Source organism: Equus asinus, chromosome 8, assembly GCF_041296235.1.
Source record: "Equus asinus isolate D_3611 breed Donkey chromosome 8, EquAss-T2T_v2, whole genome shotgun sequence".
Taxonomy (NCBI): domain Eukaryota; kingdom Metazoa; phylum Chordata; class Mammalia; order Perissodactyla; family Equidae; genus Equus; species Equus asinus.
This window is the reverse complement of record NC_091797.1, coordinates 54,066,552-54,082,054: the sequence shown is the minus strand read 5'-3', so window position 1 is coordinate 54,082,054 and position 15,503 is coordinate 54,066,552. Positions and strand designations below refer to the sequence as shown.

Genomic DNA, 15,503 nt, shown 5'->3' with positions numbered 1-15,503 from the left:
ATAAGAAAATTAATCAGCTACAGCAAAGTTGCAGGGTACAAAATCAGCTTACAAAAATCAGTTGCATGTCTATATACCAATAATGAACTAGAAGAAAGAGAAGTCAAGAATACAATCTGATTTACAATTACAACAAAAAGAATACAATATCTAGGAATAAACTTAACCATGGAGATGAAAGACCTATACACTAAAAACTATAAGACATTATTGAAAGAAATCAAAGAAGACATAAAGAAATGAAAGATACTCCATGCTCATGGATTGGAAGAATAAACATAATTAAAATGTTCATATTACCTCAAGCAATCTATAAATTCAGTGCAATACCGATCAGAATCCCAATGAAATTCTTCACAGAAATAGAGCAAAGAATCCTAAAATTTATATGGAACAACAGAAGACCCTGAATAGCCAAAGCAATCCTGAGAAAAAGGAACAAAGCTGGAGGCATCACAATTCCCGACTTCAAAATATAGTACAAAGCTACAGTAATCAAACAGCATGGTACTAGTACAAAAACAGACACACAGATCAATGGAACAGACTTGAAAGCCCAGAAATAAAGCCATACATCTATGGACAGCTAATCTTTGACAAAGGAGCCAAGAACATACAATGGGGAAAAGAAATTCTCTTCAACAAATGGTGCTGGGAAAACTGGACAGCCACATGCAAAAGAATGAAAGTAGACCATTCTCTTACACCACACACAAAAATTAACTCAAAATGGATTAAAGACTTGAAGGTAAGACCTGAAACCATAAAACTCCTAGAAGAAAAATACAGTATAGTCAGTACACTCTTTGACACCAGTCTTAGAAGCATCTTTTTGAATACCATGTCTACTCAGGCAAGGGAAACAACAACAAAAAATAAACAAATGGGACTACATCAGACTAAAAAGCCTCTGTACAGCAAAGGAAACCATCAAGAAAATGGAAAGACAACCCACCAACTGGGAGAAAATATTTGCAAATCATATATCTGACAAGGGATTAATTCCCCAAATATATAAAGAGCTCATACAACTCAACAACAAAACAGCAAACAATCTGATTAAAAAATGGGCAGAGGATCTGAACAGACATTTTTCCTAAGAAGATATACAGATGGCCAACAGGCACATGAAAAGATGTTCAACAGCACTAATCATCAGGGAGATGCAAATCAAAGCTACAAAGAGATATCACCTCACACCCACCAGAATGGTTATAATTACCAAGACAAAAAATAACAAATGTTGGAGAGGATGTGGAGAAAAGGGAACCCTCACACACTGCTGGTGGGAATGCAAACTGGTGCAGCCACTATGGAAAACAGTAGAGGTTTCTCAAAAAATTAAAAATAGAAATACCATACGATCTAGATATCCCACTACTAGGTATTTATCCAAACAACATGAAATCAATAATACATAGAGATTTATGCACTCCTATGTTCACTGTAGCATTATTGACAATAGCCAAGACATGGAAGCAACCCAAGTACCTGGATAAAGAATATATATATATACACACACCCACCCCCCCACACACACACAATGGAATACTACTCAGCCATAAAAAAAGACAAAATCATCCTATTTGCAACAACATGGATGGACCTTGAGGGTATGTTAAGCAAAATAAGCCAGATAGAGAAATACAAACACTACGTTTCACTCATATATGGAAGATAAACAAACACATGGATAAAGAGAATAGATTAGTGGTTACTAGAGGGAAAGATGCAGAAAAGGGATAAAGGGGCACATATGTTCGGTGATGGATAAAAACCAGACTATTGGTTGTGAGCACGATGCAGTCTATACAGAAACTGATAAATAATAATGCACACCTGAAATTACACAATGTTATAAAGTAATAAATAAAATAAACACATAAAAAACAAACATACAGACAAAAAAACCCAAAGAACCAAATGGGAATGATAAAACTGAAAATATAATAACCAAAATAAAAATCATATACATATACCATGAAAATATCATGCAGGCATGATAAAATAAATACATCAAAGCCAAAAATACCCCAGAATTACCATATGATCCAGAAATTCCACTTCTTAGCATACACCCAAAAAAAATGAAAGTAGGTTTTGAAGAGATCTTTGTGCACTGACATTCATAGCAGCATTATTCACAAAAGCCAAGAAGTGGAAGTAACCCAAGTGTCCGTTAATGGATAACTGGATAAGCAAAATAGGGCGTATACTTACAATAGAATATTACTCTACCTTAAAAAGGAAGGAAATTCTGACACACGCTACAAAATAGATGAACCTTGAAAACATTATGCTGAGTGAAATAAGCGAGTCACAAGATGACAAATACTGCATTATTCCACTTATATGAGGTACCTAGAGCTGTCAAATTCATACAAAGAGAAGTAGAATGGGGGTTGCCAGGGGCAGAGGGGAGAGGGCAGTGGGGAATTTTTGTTTAATGGGCACAGAGTTTTCAGTTTTGCAAGATGAAAAGAGTTTGGAGATTGGATGCACAACAATGCGAATGTATCTAACAGTATTGAATTGCATACTTAAAAATGGTTAAGTGGTAAATTTTATGTATGTGTACTTTACCACAATTTTTTAACAATTAAAAAAAATTTACGATTTAGATATCTGCTATTTAAAATGGTGTCTCCTCCACTCAATATTAGTTCCAAAGAGAACAGACTGTGCTTCACTGCAACGAATGGACACATTATAGACATCCTCCTATGGCTGTAAATTTTTCATATTAAGCCCCAAAATGCACCCCATTCCAAAAACCTACCACACACAGAAGTCCACACCTCTAAAACAAATCTTTCAATGGAGTTCTTTCAACTAAAGAACTAGATTAAAGAAAATAAAGATAACATGTAAATAGTAAACAATACACCACTGATTAATTTTTACTATACTACCTCCTTTCATATTCACCTATGTTCTTCACTCAACATAGCCAAGCAGGAAATTAATACCAAATTAAGCACTTCTCATTCCAGACAAGGAGAAACTCTCTAGATTCAGCAATCATAAAAAGAAACCCAAGAAAAAGCTAAAAAAGAGAAAGCAAAATGTATAGATGATTGAGTCATAACAAATGCAGGTAAGGAAAAGGCGCATACTCTCTACTGCACACATCTATCTGTGAGATACGTGTAAAATGTGTCAGATATGTGATACCACTGCATATAACAACTGTATATAACAACATACTTAAACCACATACTTATTTTTTATAACAGCTTTATTGAGGTACAATTCACATACCATAAAATTCACCTAAGTTTAAAGTTCAGTACTTTTTAGTATATTCAGAGAGTTGGGCAACTATTACCACCATCTGATTCCAAACATTTTCATCACCCTGAAAAGAAACCCCACACCCACTAGCAGTTACTACTCATTCCCCTCTCTCCTCCAAACCCCTGCAACTAATCTACTTTCTATCTCTATGGATTCACCTACTCCGGGCATTTCATATAAACGGAATCATATAATACGTGCTTTTTTTGTTGGTTCCTTTCACTTAGCATAATGTTTTTAAGTTTCATCCATGTAGCATGTATCAGTACTTCATTCCTTTTCGTGGCTGAATAATATTCCATTGTATGGATATACCATATTTTGTTTATCCATTCATCCACTGATGAATATTTGTGCTGTTTCTACTTTTTGGCTATCATGAATAATACTGCTAAGTATTTACGAATAATACTGCTAAGCATATTTGTGTACAAGATTTTAAGTGAACATAAATTTTCAACTCTCTTGGTGTAAAATTGCTGGGTCACATGGTAATTCTCTGTTTAACTTTTTGAGAGGCTTTCAAACTGTTTTCCACAGTGGCCGCACCATTTTATTTTCCTACCAGCAATGCATGAGGGTTCCAATTTCTCTACATCCTTGCCAACACTTGTTATGGCTTATCTTTTTGATTATATCCAAGCTGGTGGGCGTAAAGTGGTATCTCATTGTGGTTTTGATTTGCATTTCCCTGATGACTAATGATGTGCAGCATCTCTTCATGTGCTTATTGGCCATTTGTATATCTTCTTTAGGGAAATGTCTATTCTTTTTTTTTTTTTTTAAAGATTGGCACCTGAGCTAACAATTGCTGCCAATCTTCTTCTTTTTTTTCCCCCTGCTTTTTCTCCCCAAATCCCCCCAGCACATAGTTGTATATTTTAGTTGTGGGTCCTTCTGGCTGTGGCATGTGGGACGCTGCCTCAACATGGCCTAATGAGCGATGCCACGTCCGTGCCCAAGATCCAAACCCTGGGCCACCAAAGTAGAGTGCGCAGACTTAACCACTCGGCCATGGGGCAGGCCCCTATCCTTTTTTCTTTCTTCATTGGGTTGTCTTTTTATTGTTAGAGTTATAGAAGTTCTTTATATACTGTAGATACAAGTCCTTCATCAGATATATAATTTACAAATATTTTCTCCCATTCTCTGGATTGTTGTTTCACTCTCTTGATGGTGTTCTTTGAAGTATGAAAGTTTTTATTTTTGATAAAGTCCAATTTATCTACTTTTTTCTTTTGTTACTTATGCTTTTCATGTCATATCTAAAAAAATCATGTATTTCAATATTAATATGCATGTCAATAGGAATGGATTGGAGAAGAAATGGTATAAAATTAAAATCAAAGTAAGCAAATTACTGAGGACTCAAATTCAGAATTAATTTTCTCACAAAAAAACCAGAAACATAATAAAGTATTGACTAATAATTACAATAGTGATCAATCTGCTCAAAGTCTGAATGTATTAAACTTTGTATTAATTAATTCTTTGTATTAGTCAGTGAAAAGTAAAAACTCCTCAGGGAAATGAGTAAGTAAATAATTTCCAATCACTATGTTAAGATAAAATTTTAAGGTTTCTATCCATAAAATTATAAAAATGTTTTAGATAATAAAATAGAAGCATAACCTTCTTATTTAAATGAAGACACTTACCTGCTAAGTAATTCTAGCCCAGCAGAGTACTTTGGCAAATATGGAACGGTCCTGCCAAAAGAAATACTTATTTTATCAAAACTGTTTCTGATTTAGGCCAACAACAACAAAAAGTTACATATAAGAATTTCGACATTGTTGACTGTAACGTGGAATATTTTATAATCACTACCAGCAATTTATCTAAACTTTTAGGGAAATGTATTGCTTTACTTCAAAGTTAATATACTGTAATATACTATCAACCATCACTTTGCCCTATAGATTTTTAGCACATGATACAGTAAACACTTTAATATAATGCTAGATAAGAAGGACTTTTTTTTAAAAGCTCCCCATCTCTAGGTTTAAAGTGAAACTTGGTCATATGCTTTATTAAAAAATGAAAAAATTGCACAACTAATACCAGTGTTTTCACACAAAACAGGTAACACAGCTGAAGAGGCTCACTTGCTAAGCACCATTTCATTATTAATTTGCTTCTCAATAATGCAAAACTTTCACTTTGCTCTTTATAAATAAAAATGGTGATCAAACAACAGCTATGACTGTCATAGAGGAAAACAATTACATCTCACTATTTTTTCAATCATTTTACAATTTTATCAGAAAATTTTCCAGTGTCACAACATTTAGAAGAATCAATAAATTGTTTTGTAGTCTGATGCGCTCAACAGATGTAAAACCCATTAAAGTAATTATATTATTATGACTACAACCAAAAGTTGTATGAACTTGGTGTCAGTAAATTCAATCAGCACAAGCTTACCTGGGTTTGCTTTTTACTTTGGCTTCTCTTGACTTGTCACTTAAATTCTTCAGCCTATAATCCAACAAGTATAAAATATCATATTTTTACAGCTCGAGAGATTTTTTCAAGAGTAAATTTCACAGTTGTTAAAATTTGGGGTTGGATAAGCTAATTTTTTTAGCAGAATTAAGCATCTCTACGGACAACAAATATTTGAGTCTTTACTATTACATCAGACACCACAAACAGAAAATGTGTAGCAAACATTTTTATACTTTTTCTTGCCTGTATCCCTATTTTAGAAACAATTCCCAAACGTGATTGGACTAGAGAAACCTCATTTATCTGGCATCATTGGAAAAAGAAGTGGTCCACGTAGGTGAACTTCACAGGTGACAAGGATCTCTCAGCAGCACATTTTATTAGTAGATGCTATGCCAGGCACTCAAATCGCTTTAAGCACCAACATTTTGTGAAATTTTAGCTATTGACAAAAAGCTTCCTAAAATATTTTACAAACCTCTTTCATTAAAGAAGACTTGGTACATTCTATTTAACATTTTCTGATTAACTGCAGATCATTATCATAAATACCACTGACTGCATTTTGTGGCAAAACAGTACTCTCCTTGGAGCTAGGAATGCCTTTTTATTTACCATCTTGAAACCAACTTTGGCACAGTGGTTTTCTGAGTTTGTTTGGGATCCTGTGTCTATTTTTTCCTAAGTTTCCATTTTCCATCTCACCACTGCTCATCTGGTTATCAGCTATCACTTACTGCTTCTGCTAGCGACTTCACCACAGCAGCCTCCTCCCCTTCTATTTGCTTTTTTAAATTACTGGGCTGGAAAACATAAATGGGCTAGAAATGCATATACAACATAAAATTAAACATTCTCTTCTATCTATAAAATACGACATTCTACACTGTGTACAATTTATTTTCACTTCACTGGCCCATTTTCACCTTCTTTTGGCTATGGACTCTGTACTATACAATAGAGGGTGCCAAACAGCAAGTGCTAAATGATGAGATAATTTCATATAAAACGAGATATTGCTGTACATGTTCTTAATGTGATTACTTCCACACATACTCATTTCTAAATTGAGTCTGATATGTAGGCCACAGTACCACTGCTCGTCCCCAGAAAGCCTTTGTAAAACTCCAAATAGGTGGTCCTTCTTCAAGACACTTTACTGCCATCGGCCAGAAACTGTCCTAACACACAAGCCGACTCTCACAGGAATGCCCCAGCCTCATATTGTACACCACACACACAAGCCCTGACACAGGATTCCAACTTGTTTTTTGTCAATAATGCCTGGATCAGTACCAGAATGGGAATTCTGATCAAATGCCTTTTTCGAACATATTAGAATGCCAATTTCATACAAAGATTTTTGTATTGTTCTCCGTTCTTTTTCAAAAACTAAAACATTGATGAGATTAATTTCTATATAATGTTAAAAAGTTTCAGTAATATCTTTAATACAAAACTAATTTGCATATATCACTCTAGACGCATCTAGGGAGTTGTATTTAAAAAGTCTAATCTGTCCTAGAGAAACAATATAAACTTTCAAGCTTACCTTGGAAACTAGTAAATCCGGTTTAAACTAAGACAGCTAGGGAACAACAGCTAGAGAAAGGTATTTTGATAGCCATGCTCCACCACTTCCACTCCAATATTTGAGAAAGGCACTTAGGTGTGACATCCCAAGTAGAATTATACTAGGACAGTCATACACATTAGTGCATTACGCTCTAAATGGTTCTAGTATTATTTTTAGTCATTCAGGAAAACTCCATTTGATTAGATGTTACGAGGATATTGAAAGGTAACTGCTAAGATCTTCTTTAGACCAATCTTACTGCAAAATCTCTTGGATGGTACTTCAAATATTTATTTCTGAAATAAACTTTTAATTTCTCAATTATAACACATTAAATATGGGGTTCTCCTCCACACCCTCCACACCCAAAAAAGAAAGAAAAAATTAGTTTGGAATAAAAGAGGAAAAAGGAAGGTTACAGGGAGCTGAAAATAAAATTATTGGAAGGGTCAATAAGAGCTTCCCCATGTGGCTCCTCAACAACCATCTGGTTTAAAAATTGGTCTTTAAGCAAATGTAATGTGCAGAACTTATCTGATCTGAATTTGAACAAATCAACTGTAAAAAGACATTTCTAAGAACCAGGAAATTTGATTATGGACTGGATAATTGATAATATCAGAGAGTTAGTGTTAATTTTATTAGGTATGATACTGGCATCGCATTTATGTAATGTCTGTTTTTTTAGAGATGCAAACTGACCTATGAGCGATGTATAGACAAGTCTGAATTTACTTTATAAATAAGGGAGATACAGAGCAAATGTGGCAACAGTTGAGAACTGCTGAATCTGAATAATGAATATATGGGGTTCCCCAGGTTATTCTCTTTTTATATACGTTTAAAACTCTGTAAAAAAAAATTTTAAACAACAAAAACAATCTTTTATGTATTCATCTTTTCTTAAGATGAGTTTCTTAAGTTTCTCACAGCGATTCTGTGCTGGAAACAACCTACTAATAAAGTCTAAAGTCCCAGAGTGTCACAACACACTGAGAAGGAAATACTGATCTAGATGTATTACTCCAGTTTCCTCGAAAATAAAATGGTAATACTACACTGACCGTAATAATTTGCCACAAGAATTAAATAAAATTCTAAATATGACTTTGACAGCATTCTGTAAACTACAGAGTAATTCAAATGACAGATAGATAAAAATTATCAACGTCAAGAAAGGTAAGAAACTACGTACATTACTGGACCAAGGTGAAATAAAGTAGAGGTTGCCCACTGCACCAGTTCCTATAAAAGGCTTCTCCACCGTTCCTAATCTTTGTAATACCACACACCCCCAGGAAGACAACAGTGCTGCTGTGTGGGTATGTTAATATACAGACGTAAGAGAGCCACCTGACAATTACCTTCCACTAAAAGCAACTAATGCATACTTTTGAGTTCAAAGCACTAACCCTCAAATTCGTCATAACATTTCGATATTTATTTTTAGACTGTTCCAAAGATTTACCTTAACTTGACACCAGCACATTTATTTCTTCAAGCTTTTTAGAAAATACTAAAATGGAAGCAGCTTATTAAGAATTGGAGGTGATTAGCAAAACTGCTTAGACAAGAAGTTTAAAAAAGCAGATAAACAGAATGACATATGGAGCACTACAGTGACTGATGAGCAGAAAATGTGCTTTCTCTAGCTGACTCGACCGCATGGGGTGACTATGATGGCATTCCATTTATTTGCACCTCAATTTCCTACTCCTTTAACCTCACCAGCTATTATGAAAGGTAAGGATGATTGCTTTAAAACACCATAAAAATATATTAATTAGCATATTTTGTCATTTAAGGTCAATTCCTTTAACCATGTTCAAGTCTCCATTATTCTGACTTCAAATTCTGTTTACGAATACAAACCCAATCCATTACATTTCCCATTAATATTTATCAATTTTTTCTTTTTTTAAAAAAAACAAGATCAGGGAGACACAAAAGCATCAATCACACTTACAAGTGCCTATGACTCTTGAGCTCTGAAGTCTGAGAGATTCACACAAAAGCTGCCGAGACTCAGGAAAGGGAGAGGAATTTAGACTATCTCCATCCCAATTAACCCCAAATACACCGCTCCACTCTGACCTCTCTCCTGAGTGTTTCTCAGATTTCCAATGGCTTCTTGGATGTCAAGCCATAAGTTATGTCTCAACAGATTCACTGTCAACTGCTCCCTCTCTCTCAAAACTACTCTTAAATTCTTTTATGTTGGTGAGTGACATCACTTATCTAAGATACTCCAAAATTAACATCCTCAATTTCTCTACCTTTTCCACTTCCTATATCGCACTGTTGACAAGTTCGACCAGCGCCTGTCACGTCCACTCCCTCCTTTAAATTTCTACCAGCACAGCCTTATCATCTCTCATCTGGCCCATAATTATAGCCTCCTAAATAATCTCCCTGTTCCACATCTCTAGTCCTCTCAAATTATTCTTCCACAAATACAGGCAGGTTCATGCTGCACCCCTCCACAAAAAACTTCAAAAGATTCAGTCAACCTAAAAATAAGCCAGGACCACACCATATAAAGTAGCAATCACCCCATCCCCAGCCCCCTTAACCTGCTTTATTTTTAACAACAGTACTTACGACCTTCTAGATATTCTGCCTCCTGCCACTAGAATGAGTGCAGGGATATTATTTGCTGTCTGGTGTGTCCTCTGCTACATCCTTAGCTCCTAGAGTAGTGCCTGCCACAGAGGAAGTGCTCAATAAATAGCTGATAAATGAATTAATTTAGCCAAGCATTGAAGATCCTCTATTATCAGTCACTAAACTTCCTTTCCAGTTTCACCTCCCACGACTGCTTCCATCTCTGAAATGCCCTCACCCAAATCTATCACAATCCCTCCTCATTCTTCAAGGCCCAGTTTAGAAGCCACCTCCTCTCTGAAGCCTTCGGTAGACACATGTGAATTAATGACTTTCCTCTGGGCCACATCACCTGTATCTTTGACATTCTGTTCCTCCTGCTTTGCTTTACAGCACCGCCAGTCTAGGGTAGCTGGAGGGCAGAAACTGTTTTAGTCAACTCTGCGGGCCCAGGATCTAGCCCAATATATAGGTACTGCTTAATAAAGACTACACAAAACGGAGCATGCGGCCTCTTAAATCTTTTTTTTTTTTTTTTTTTGAGGAAGATTAGCTCTGAGCTAACATCTGCTGCCAATCCTCCTCTTTTGCTGAGGAAGCCTGGCCCTGAGCTAACATCCGTGCCCATCTTCTTCTACTTTATATGTGGGACGCCTACCACAGCATGGCTTGCCAAGCAGTGCCATGTCTGCACCCAGGATTCGAACCGGCGAACCCCAGACCGCCGAGAAGTGGAACATGCGAACTTAACCGCTGCGTCACTGGGCCGCCGGCCCCTAAACCTATTTTTTTTAATAAAATGAAAAAAGCTTCTATGACAATGGACACTTTGAGTGCCTAGCCTAGTGTCTGGCACTTACTAGGAACTCAGTAAATATTTACTGAATCAAATTCAATATTGAGATTTTTTTTTTCCTGCTTATTAAAAAGGTGAGTAATCCTGGGAGAGTCAACATTTTAGGCAAAACCTCACTATTTCACCACAGTGTGAATTAGATTATTAGATCCTCTCCTGTGAGCAGGCTGTCATACTATGGGAGCGGAGAAGAGAGAATGAACATACCGGGCAGGGGTGGAGGTCAGGGGCAGTGGCGGCTTTGAGGGGGAAACACCCACTGTCTAGTTGCCACAAGTAATAACTATAGGTTTTCTATCCCTACCCACGAGAATCCAGAGAATTACGAACAGGAAGTGCCAGCTGGTGACTGGAGGCTGTAAACCTTCAGTAAATCTGATTTTCAGTTCCCTGAAGAGTTTTTGCATGTCTGAATACTTCCATCCTGAGGTCTTTGCTCATAACTGGCTCAAAAGAGAAAAATCAAAGACCAGACTAGATTTGAAGTACGAGCTTCAGTATATCCAGAAGTTTCCTCCAAGCTCAAGCCAACATCAAGCGGATGTTCCACGTGAACTCTCCAAAAGGCTCCCCGAGTTCTGAGGGAGTTGAATCAAACCAGGACTCACTCAGGCGAAGGAAAAAGAGGCCCAGAACGAAGCCCCTCAGGCCAGTGGCCTTTGGGCCAGCCGGCCACCCACTTAAGTCAGAAAGTAACAGAATTTCTAGGTTCATCTCAATTTTGCCATAACTGTTGTTATGAATAAAAATTTACAAAAAAGGCCACAAGTCCATGCACAACCTAGAGGCCCTCAGAGGCCACCAGCAAGCTCTCCACTGCCCTTAACTGATCTCAAGTTGCATTTTTTCTAAGTTTGAATGGAAGGTAGAAATTCATTGTCTTCATCAGACATGCTTTAGCCACTAACGTGACATCCTCTTCTGAGGCTGATAAAAAATAACCCTATCTTACTTTAAAAAAAAAAAAAAGTAAATTTGCCTACATTTAAGCTTCAGTTCTATGAATTTTTAGAAATTGAAAACGAGCAGAAAAGCTGTGACGACAGCATGCTGTTCTGGGTGACTGTGAAGAGCAACACTGGTCACACTGAAGGAGCTCAGAAAAAGCACTATGCCTTTCTTCTATGGATTCCCTGGGGCAACTCGAATAGTGGAAGTTTCCAATTATTTCAGAAGCCAGCTGCTCTGGCTTCTATGGGTATTAACGCGAAGCGTTCCAAAGGAACGCCAGGTTCAATTTGACAGTTTCAGGAGGTGAGAGCCACGTCCCTTTCATCTTTGAAACCCTCAGCGCCTTCATGCAATATACACCTGTATTGGGTTTAATTTCATCTTTTCTCAGCAAGGCAAAATATTCAATTACGTAAAATAGCTGAATATGGAAGAGTTTACTAAAATGAATTAAGTGGGGTTTTTTTTCATGGTAAGAATTGCATAGGAATTTGTGCACCTGACTGAAGTGAACATCAGAGTTTAGAGCTGCCAGTCACCCGGAAGACAGACATCACTTGGAGACGAGTTATTTCTCTGTCAGGTGACAGGCTACTGGCACACACTGAAGTCCAGGGGTCTGTCAGCTGAGAGTGACCTGTACAAGGAGGAAGCCAACAAAGGGTCTAAATGGAATGAAAGCCCTCTCGGGATGTCTAATCCCAAACTGACGCCAGTCTACGGAATCTTCAAGAAGTCACGTCAGTTTCCAAGGGGTTCTAACCAGATCCCTTCAACACTCTCCCTAACTAAACACTAAACTCAGGTTATCCAGATGTGTCAGGAAGTTTTGGGTCCACAGTCCATATTCCTAGGTAAATCTAGCCTTGTAAAGCAAAGGTCAGGACTATGAGTGGGTTCCGAGGCAAGCACATGACCTAGAAATAGAGTAACTACCAGCAGAAGGACTGTTATCCTATCAAGGATTCCCTGAAGTAATGATAGCGGAGGTTTACCAGATGGGTTTATCTATGCCCATCCTCACGCTACAAGTGGATCGTCCCAGTATCACACCAAAATTTTTCAATTCAGTAATTTACACTCTGAAAAGAAGTTACTTTTTAAATTTAAAGGGGGAAAGAATGCAAGCATGCAACACACCACGAATGAATGACTCCTACAGCATCTATAATTAATATTCTTGAGAATACCAAACTAGAACTATCAAAAATACTTTACATGTGGTAAACGCTCAAGTATTTCCCAGTTTGTCACGACTCCGCACCCAAAAGGCAAACAACATAAACATTTTTATCCCATGCGATAAAATTTCAGCTAACATCTTTCTCATTACAAATTTAAAACAGTATGATTGAGATGTCCTCATATTCAGAGCATTCTCCAAAGGATCTGTAAGCTAAAGGTGACAGATCCTTTATAAAGGGCGACACCCTTTCTAAAGTAATGAAAAAATTAATATGAAATATGCAGAGTAGGAACAATAGTGACATAGTGCTTACTGCGTGTTTTACATATTAATTCATTAATCCTCACAATAACCCTATGAGATAAGTACCATCTTTATCCCCATTGTAGAGTCGCGGAAAGTGAGGCAAAACAATTCAAGGAAATTGCAAAAACACGTCTGCTTAAGTGGTAGAGACAAGAACCCAGGCAGTCTGGCGCCAGTTTCTACGCCGGTGGTTCCCAGTCTTCACTGCACAATGCAATCGCCTGGGGGGTCTTCAAAACGCCATCCCGCGTTTGATTTAACTGGTTTGGGCTGCGACCCGGGCATCGGGATTGTTAAAAGGTTCCCGGGTGGTTCTAAGTAAAGTTTGGGATCGGCCTGGGCTGTGGTCTTAACCACTGGGTATTCAGAGAGCATTAGTGGACTGCTGTTTTTCTTGCCCAAGTTTCCTCACCGAGGCGTTAAAGGGGCAAAGGTGGAGAGAAAGCAAAAGGGGAAGAGGCGAGCGGGAGAGCCAGACACTACCGGCTGGTTCCGGCCCAGCCGGGGAGGCTGCGGCGCCGGCGGCCTTCGCACGGGGAGGAGGCGCGGGCCCCGCTAAGCGCCGCGGCCCGAGGGGTAAGGGGCTCGGCGGGGCTCGGGGTGCAGGGCCGCCGTCCCGCGGGGGGCGGAAGCGGGGCGCGCGCTCGCCCCTCACGTGACTCCCCTGCTCGGTGCCGGGAGGGGTCCGCGCATCCCCAGCGCCCTCCGCTGCGTTCCCAGCCACCCCTCGGCCCGGGGCGAGACTCAGCGCAGCCTGTCGGGACCTAAGTTACTTCGCGCCGCCCGCCCCACGCCGCGAAGTTCGTTACTTTCCTCGGCCGGGCGGGGCGGGGCGCGGGATGGGACAGGACTGGACCAGCGCGCGGAGAGGGAGGCGGCGTCCCGTGCGGCCGCCGGCTCCTCGGCCCGGCCCAGCCCCCCGGGTCCCTTTCCGTCCCCCACCGCATACCCACCCGGAGGTGAAATCCTGCTGCACGCTCAGCAGCCGCTCGCGCAGGGTCTCCAGCATCGCGGCCGCGCCCCCGCACCTGTCACCCGCGCGCCCCTCACACTCGCGCCCGGCCCCGCCCCCGGCTCGGCCCGCGCCCCCGCGCCGCAGCCCCTTCCGCGTTCCCGCCCCCCGCTCGCGCGCTCTCGCCCCGCCCCGCCCCCTCCGCGCCAGGCCCGCGCAGGCGCAGTGGGCAGCGCCGGGCTCGGGCTGCGGAAAAGGGGCGGTCCTTGCCTGCCTGCTGAGAAGGCGAGAGACTGATGCTTTTTTGCAACCCGAGCCAGGCTGTCTCGTTTTTCACTTTAAAATAGAAGTGGCAGCGTGAAAGAATGTTTGAAGTCGAGGGCTTTTTTGAGTGCAGCGTTGGTTTTTACGGTTTGAAAGAGAGTTGGATCAATTACTTGCATTGTGTGCTCCTCCCTGTAGCAAACTGTTTCGCGGACGCTGGGTCCAGGATCTGACCCCACTGGCTTTGACCTTGGTGGAGGTGGTTAATCATTCTGAGCCTTGGTTTCTTCGTTTATAAAATGGCAGTAATAATCAACTATTTAACATCCTTACTTTCCGTTCTCTTTTCACCCTACCCCATCATGTCTATTGTACCCTTCACACCAACGGAGGTCGCCTTTGTCGAGTCACCAGTGACCACCGTATTGCCTATACCGTTTGTTATTTGCCTGCCCTGATTTTTTTCTCGACCTCTCAATGGCTCTTAAGGCAGTTCCTTATCCGATTCTTAAAGAAACGTTCTTCTCTTGCCTCCAAGGACACCATACTTCCACTCTACCTTCCTCTCCACCCCTTCTCCTATTTTCCTCTTTCAACAGCTGCTCCCAAAGCTACATTTCTAGCCTCCTGCCCTTCTCCATAGATGCTGTCTCCCTGGGTTATCCTATCCATTACCATGCTGTAAATTCTATGGAGGCACCAATGACACCCAAATCTCTTATCTTCAGTCTTGTCCTACCACTCCCCTACCCCCGGCCCCTGCCCTTCTCCAATTTATACCAGTCGCTTACTCAATGAGGCATCTCAAACCCAACATACCGCTAATTGAAAAGTCCGTTGCATACTAACCTAACCAGCTCATCCCCCAGTCTTTTCCGTTTCAGTAAATGGCACCACCATCCACCAAGTTGCTCAAGTTAAGCCAACTGAAATCACCCTAGTTCCTCTCTTTTCCTCATCCTCCATGTTTAATCCATCAAGTCCAGTCAACTCTATTTCAGAAATACTGCTGGAACTTGTTCCCCTTCCTCCATCTTCATTATAATCGTCCTAGTTGAAG

The 15,503-nt window shown here is 39.9% G+C and overlaps 1 protein-coding gene across 1 annotated transcript in view; it reads right to left on the bottom strand.

Moving 5' to 3' along the window:
* DTNBP1 (dystrobrevin binding protein 1) overlaps window positions 1-14,356 on the bottom strand; it is a 118,329-nt gene extending 103,973 nt beyond the window's left edge. Inside the window, exons 1-3 of the mRNA XM_014849534.3 lie at window positions 14,181-14,356; window positions 5,725-5,778; window positions 4,956-5,006 (exon numbers count right to left, since the gene is read on the bottom strand). Coding sequence (XP_014705020.2) covers window positions 4,956-5,006; window positions 5,725-5,778; window positions 14,181-14,236 — 161 coding nt within the window. The 5' untranslated portion in view covers window positions 14,237-14,356. The remainder of the gene's footprint in view (window positions 1-4,955; window positions 5,007-5,724; window positions 5,779-14,180) is intronic.
* Between the last annotated feature and the right edge of the window lie 1,147 nt (window positions 14,357-15,503).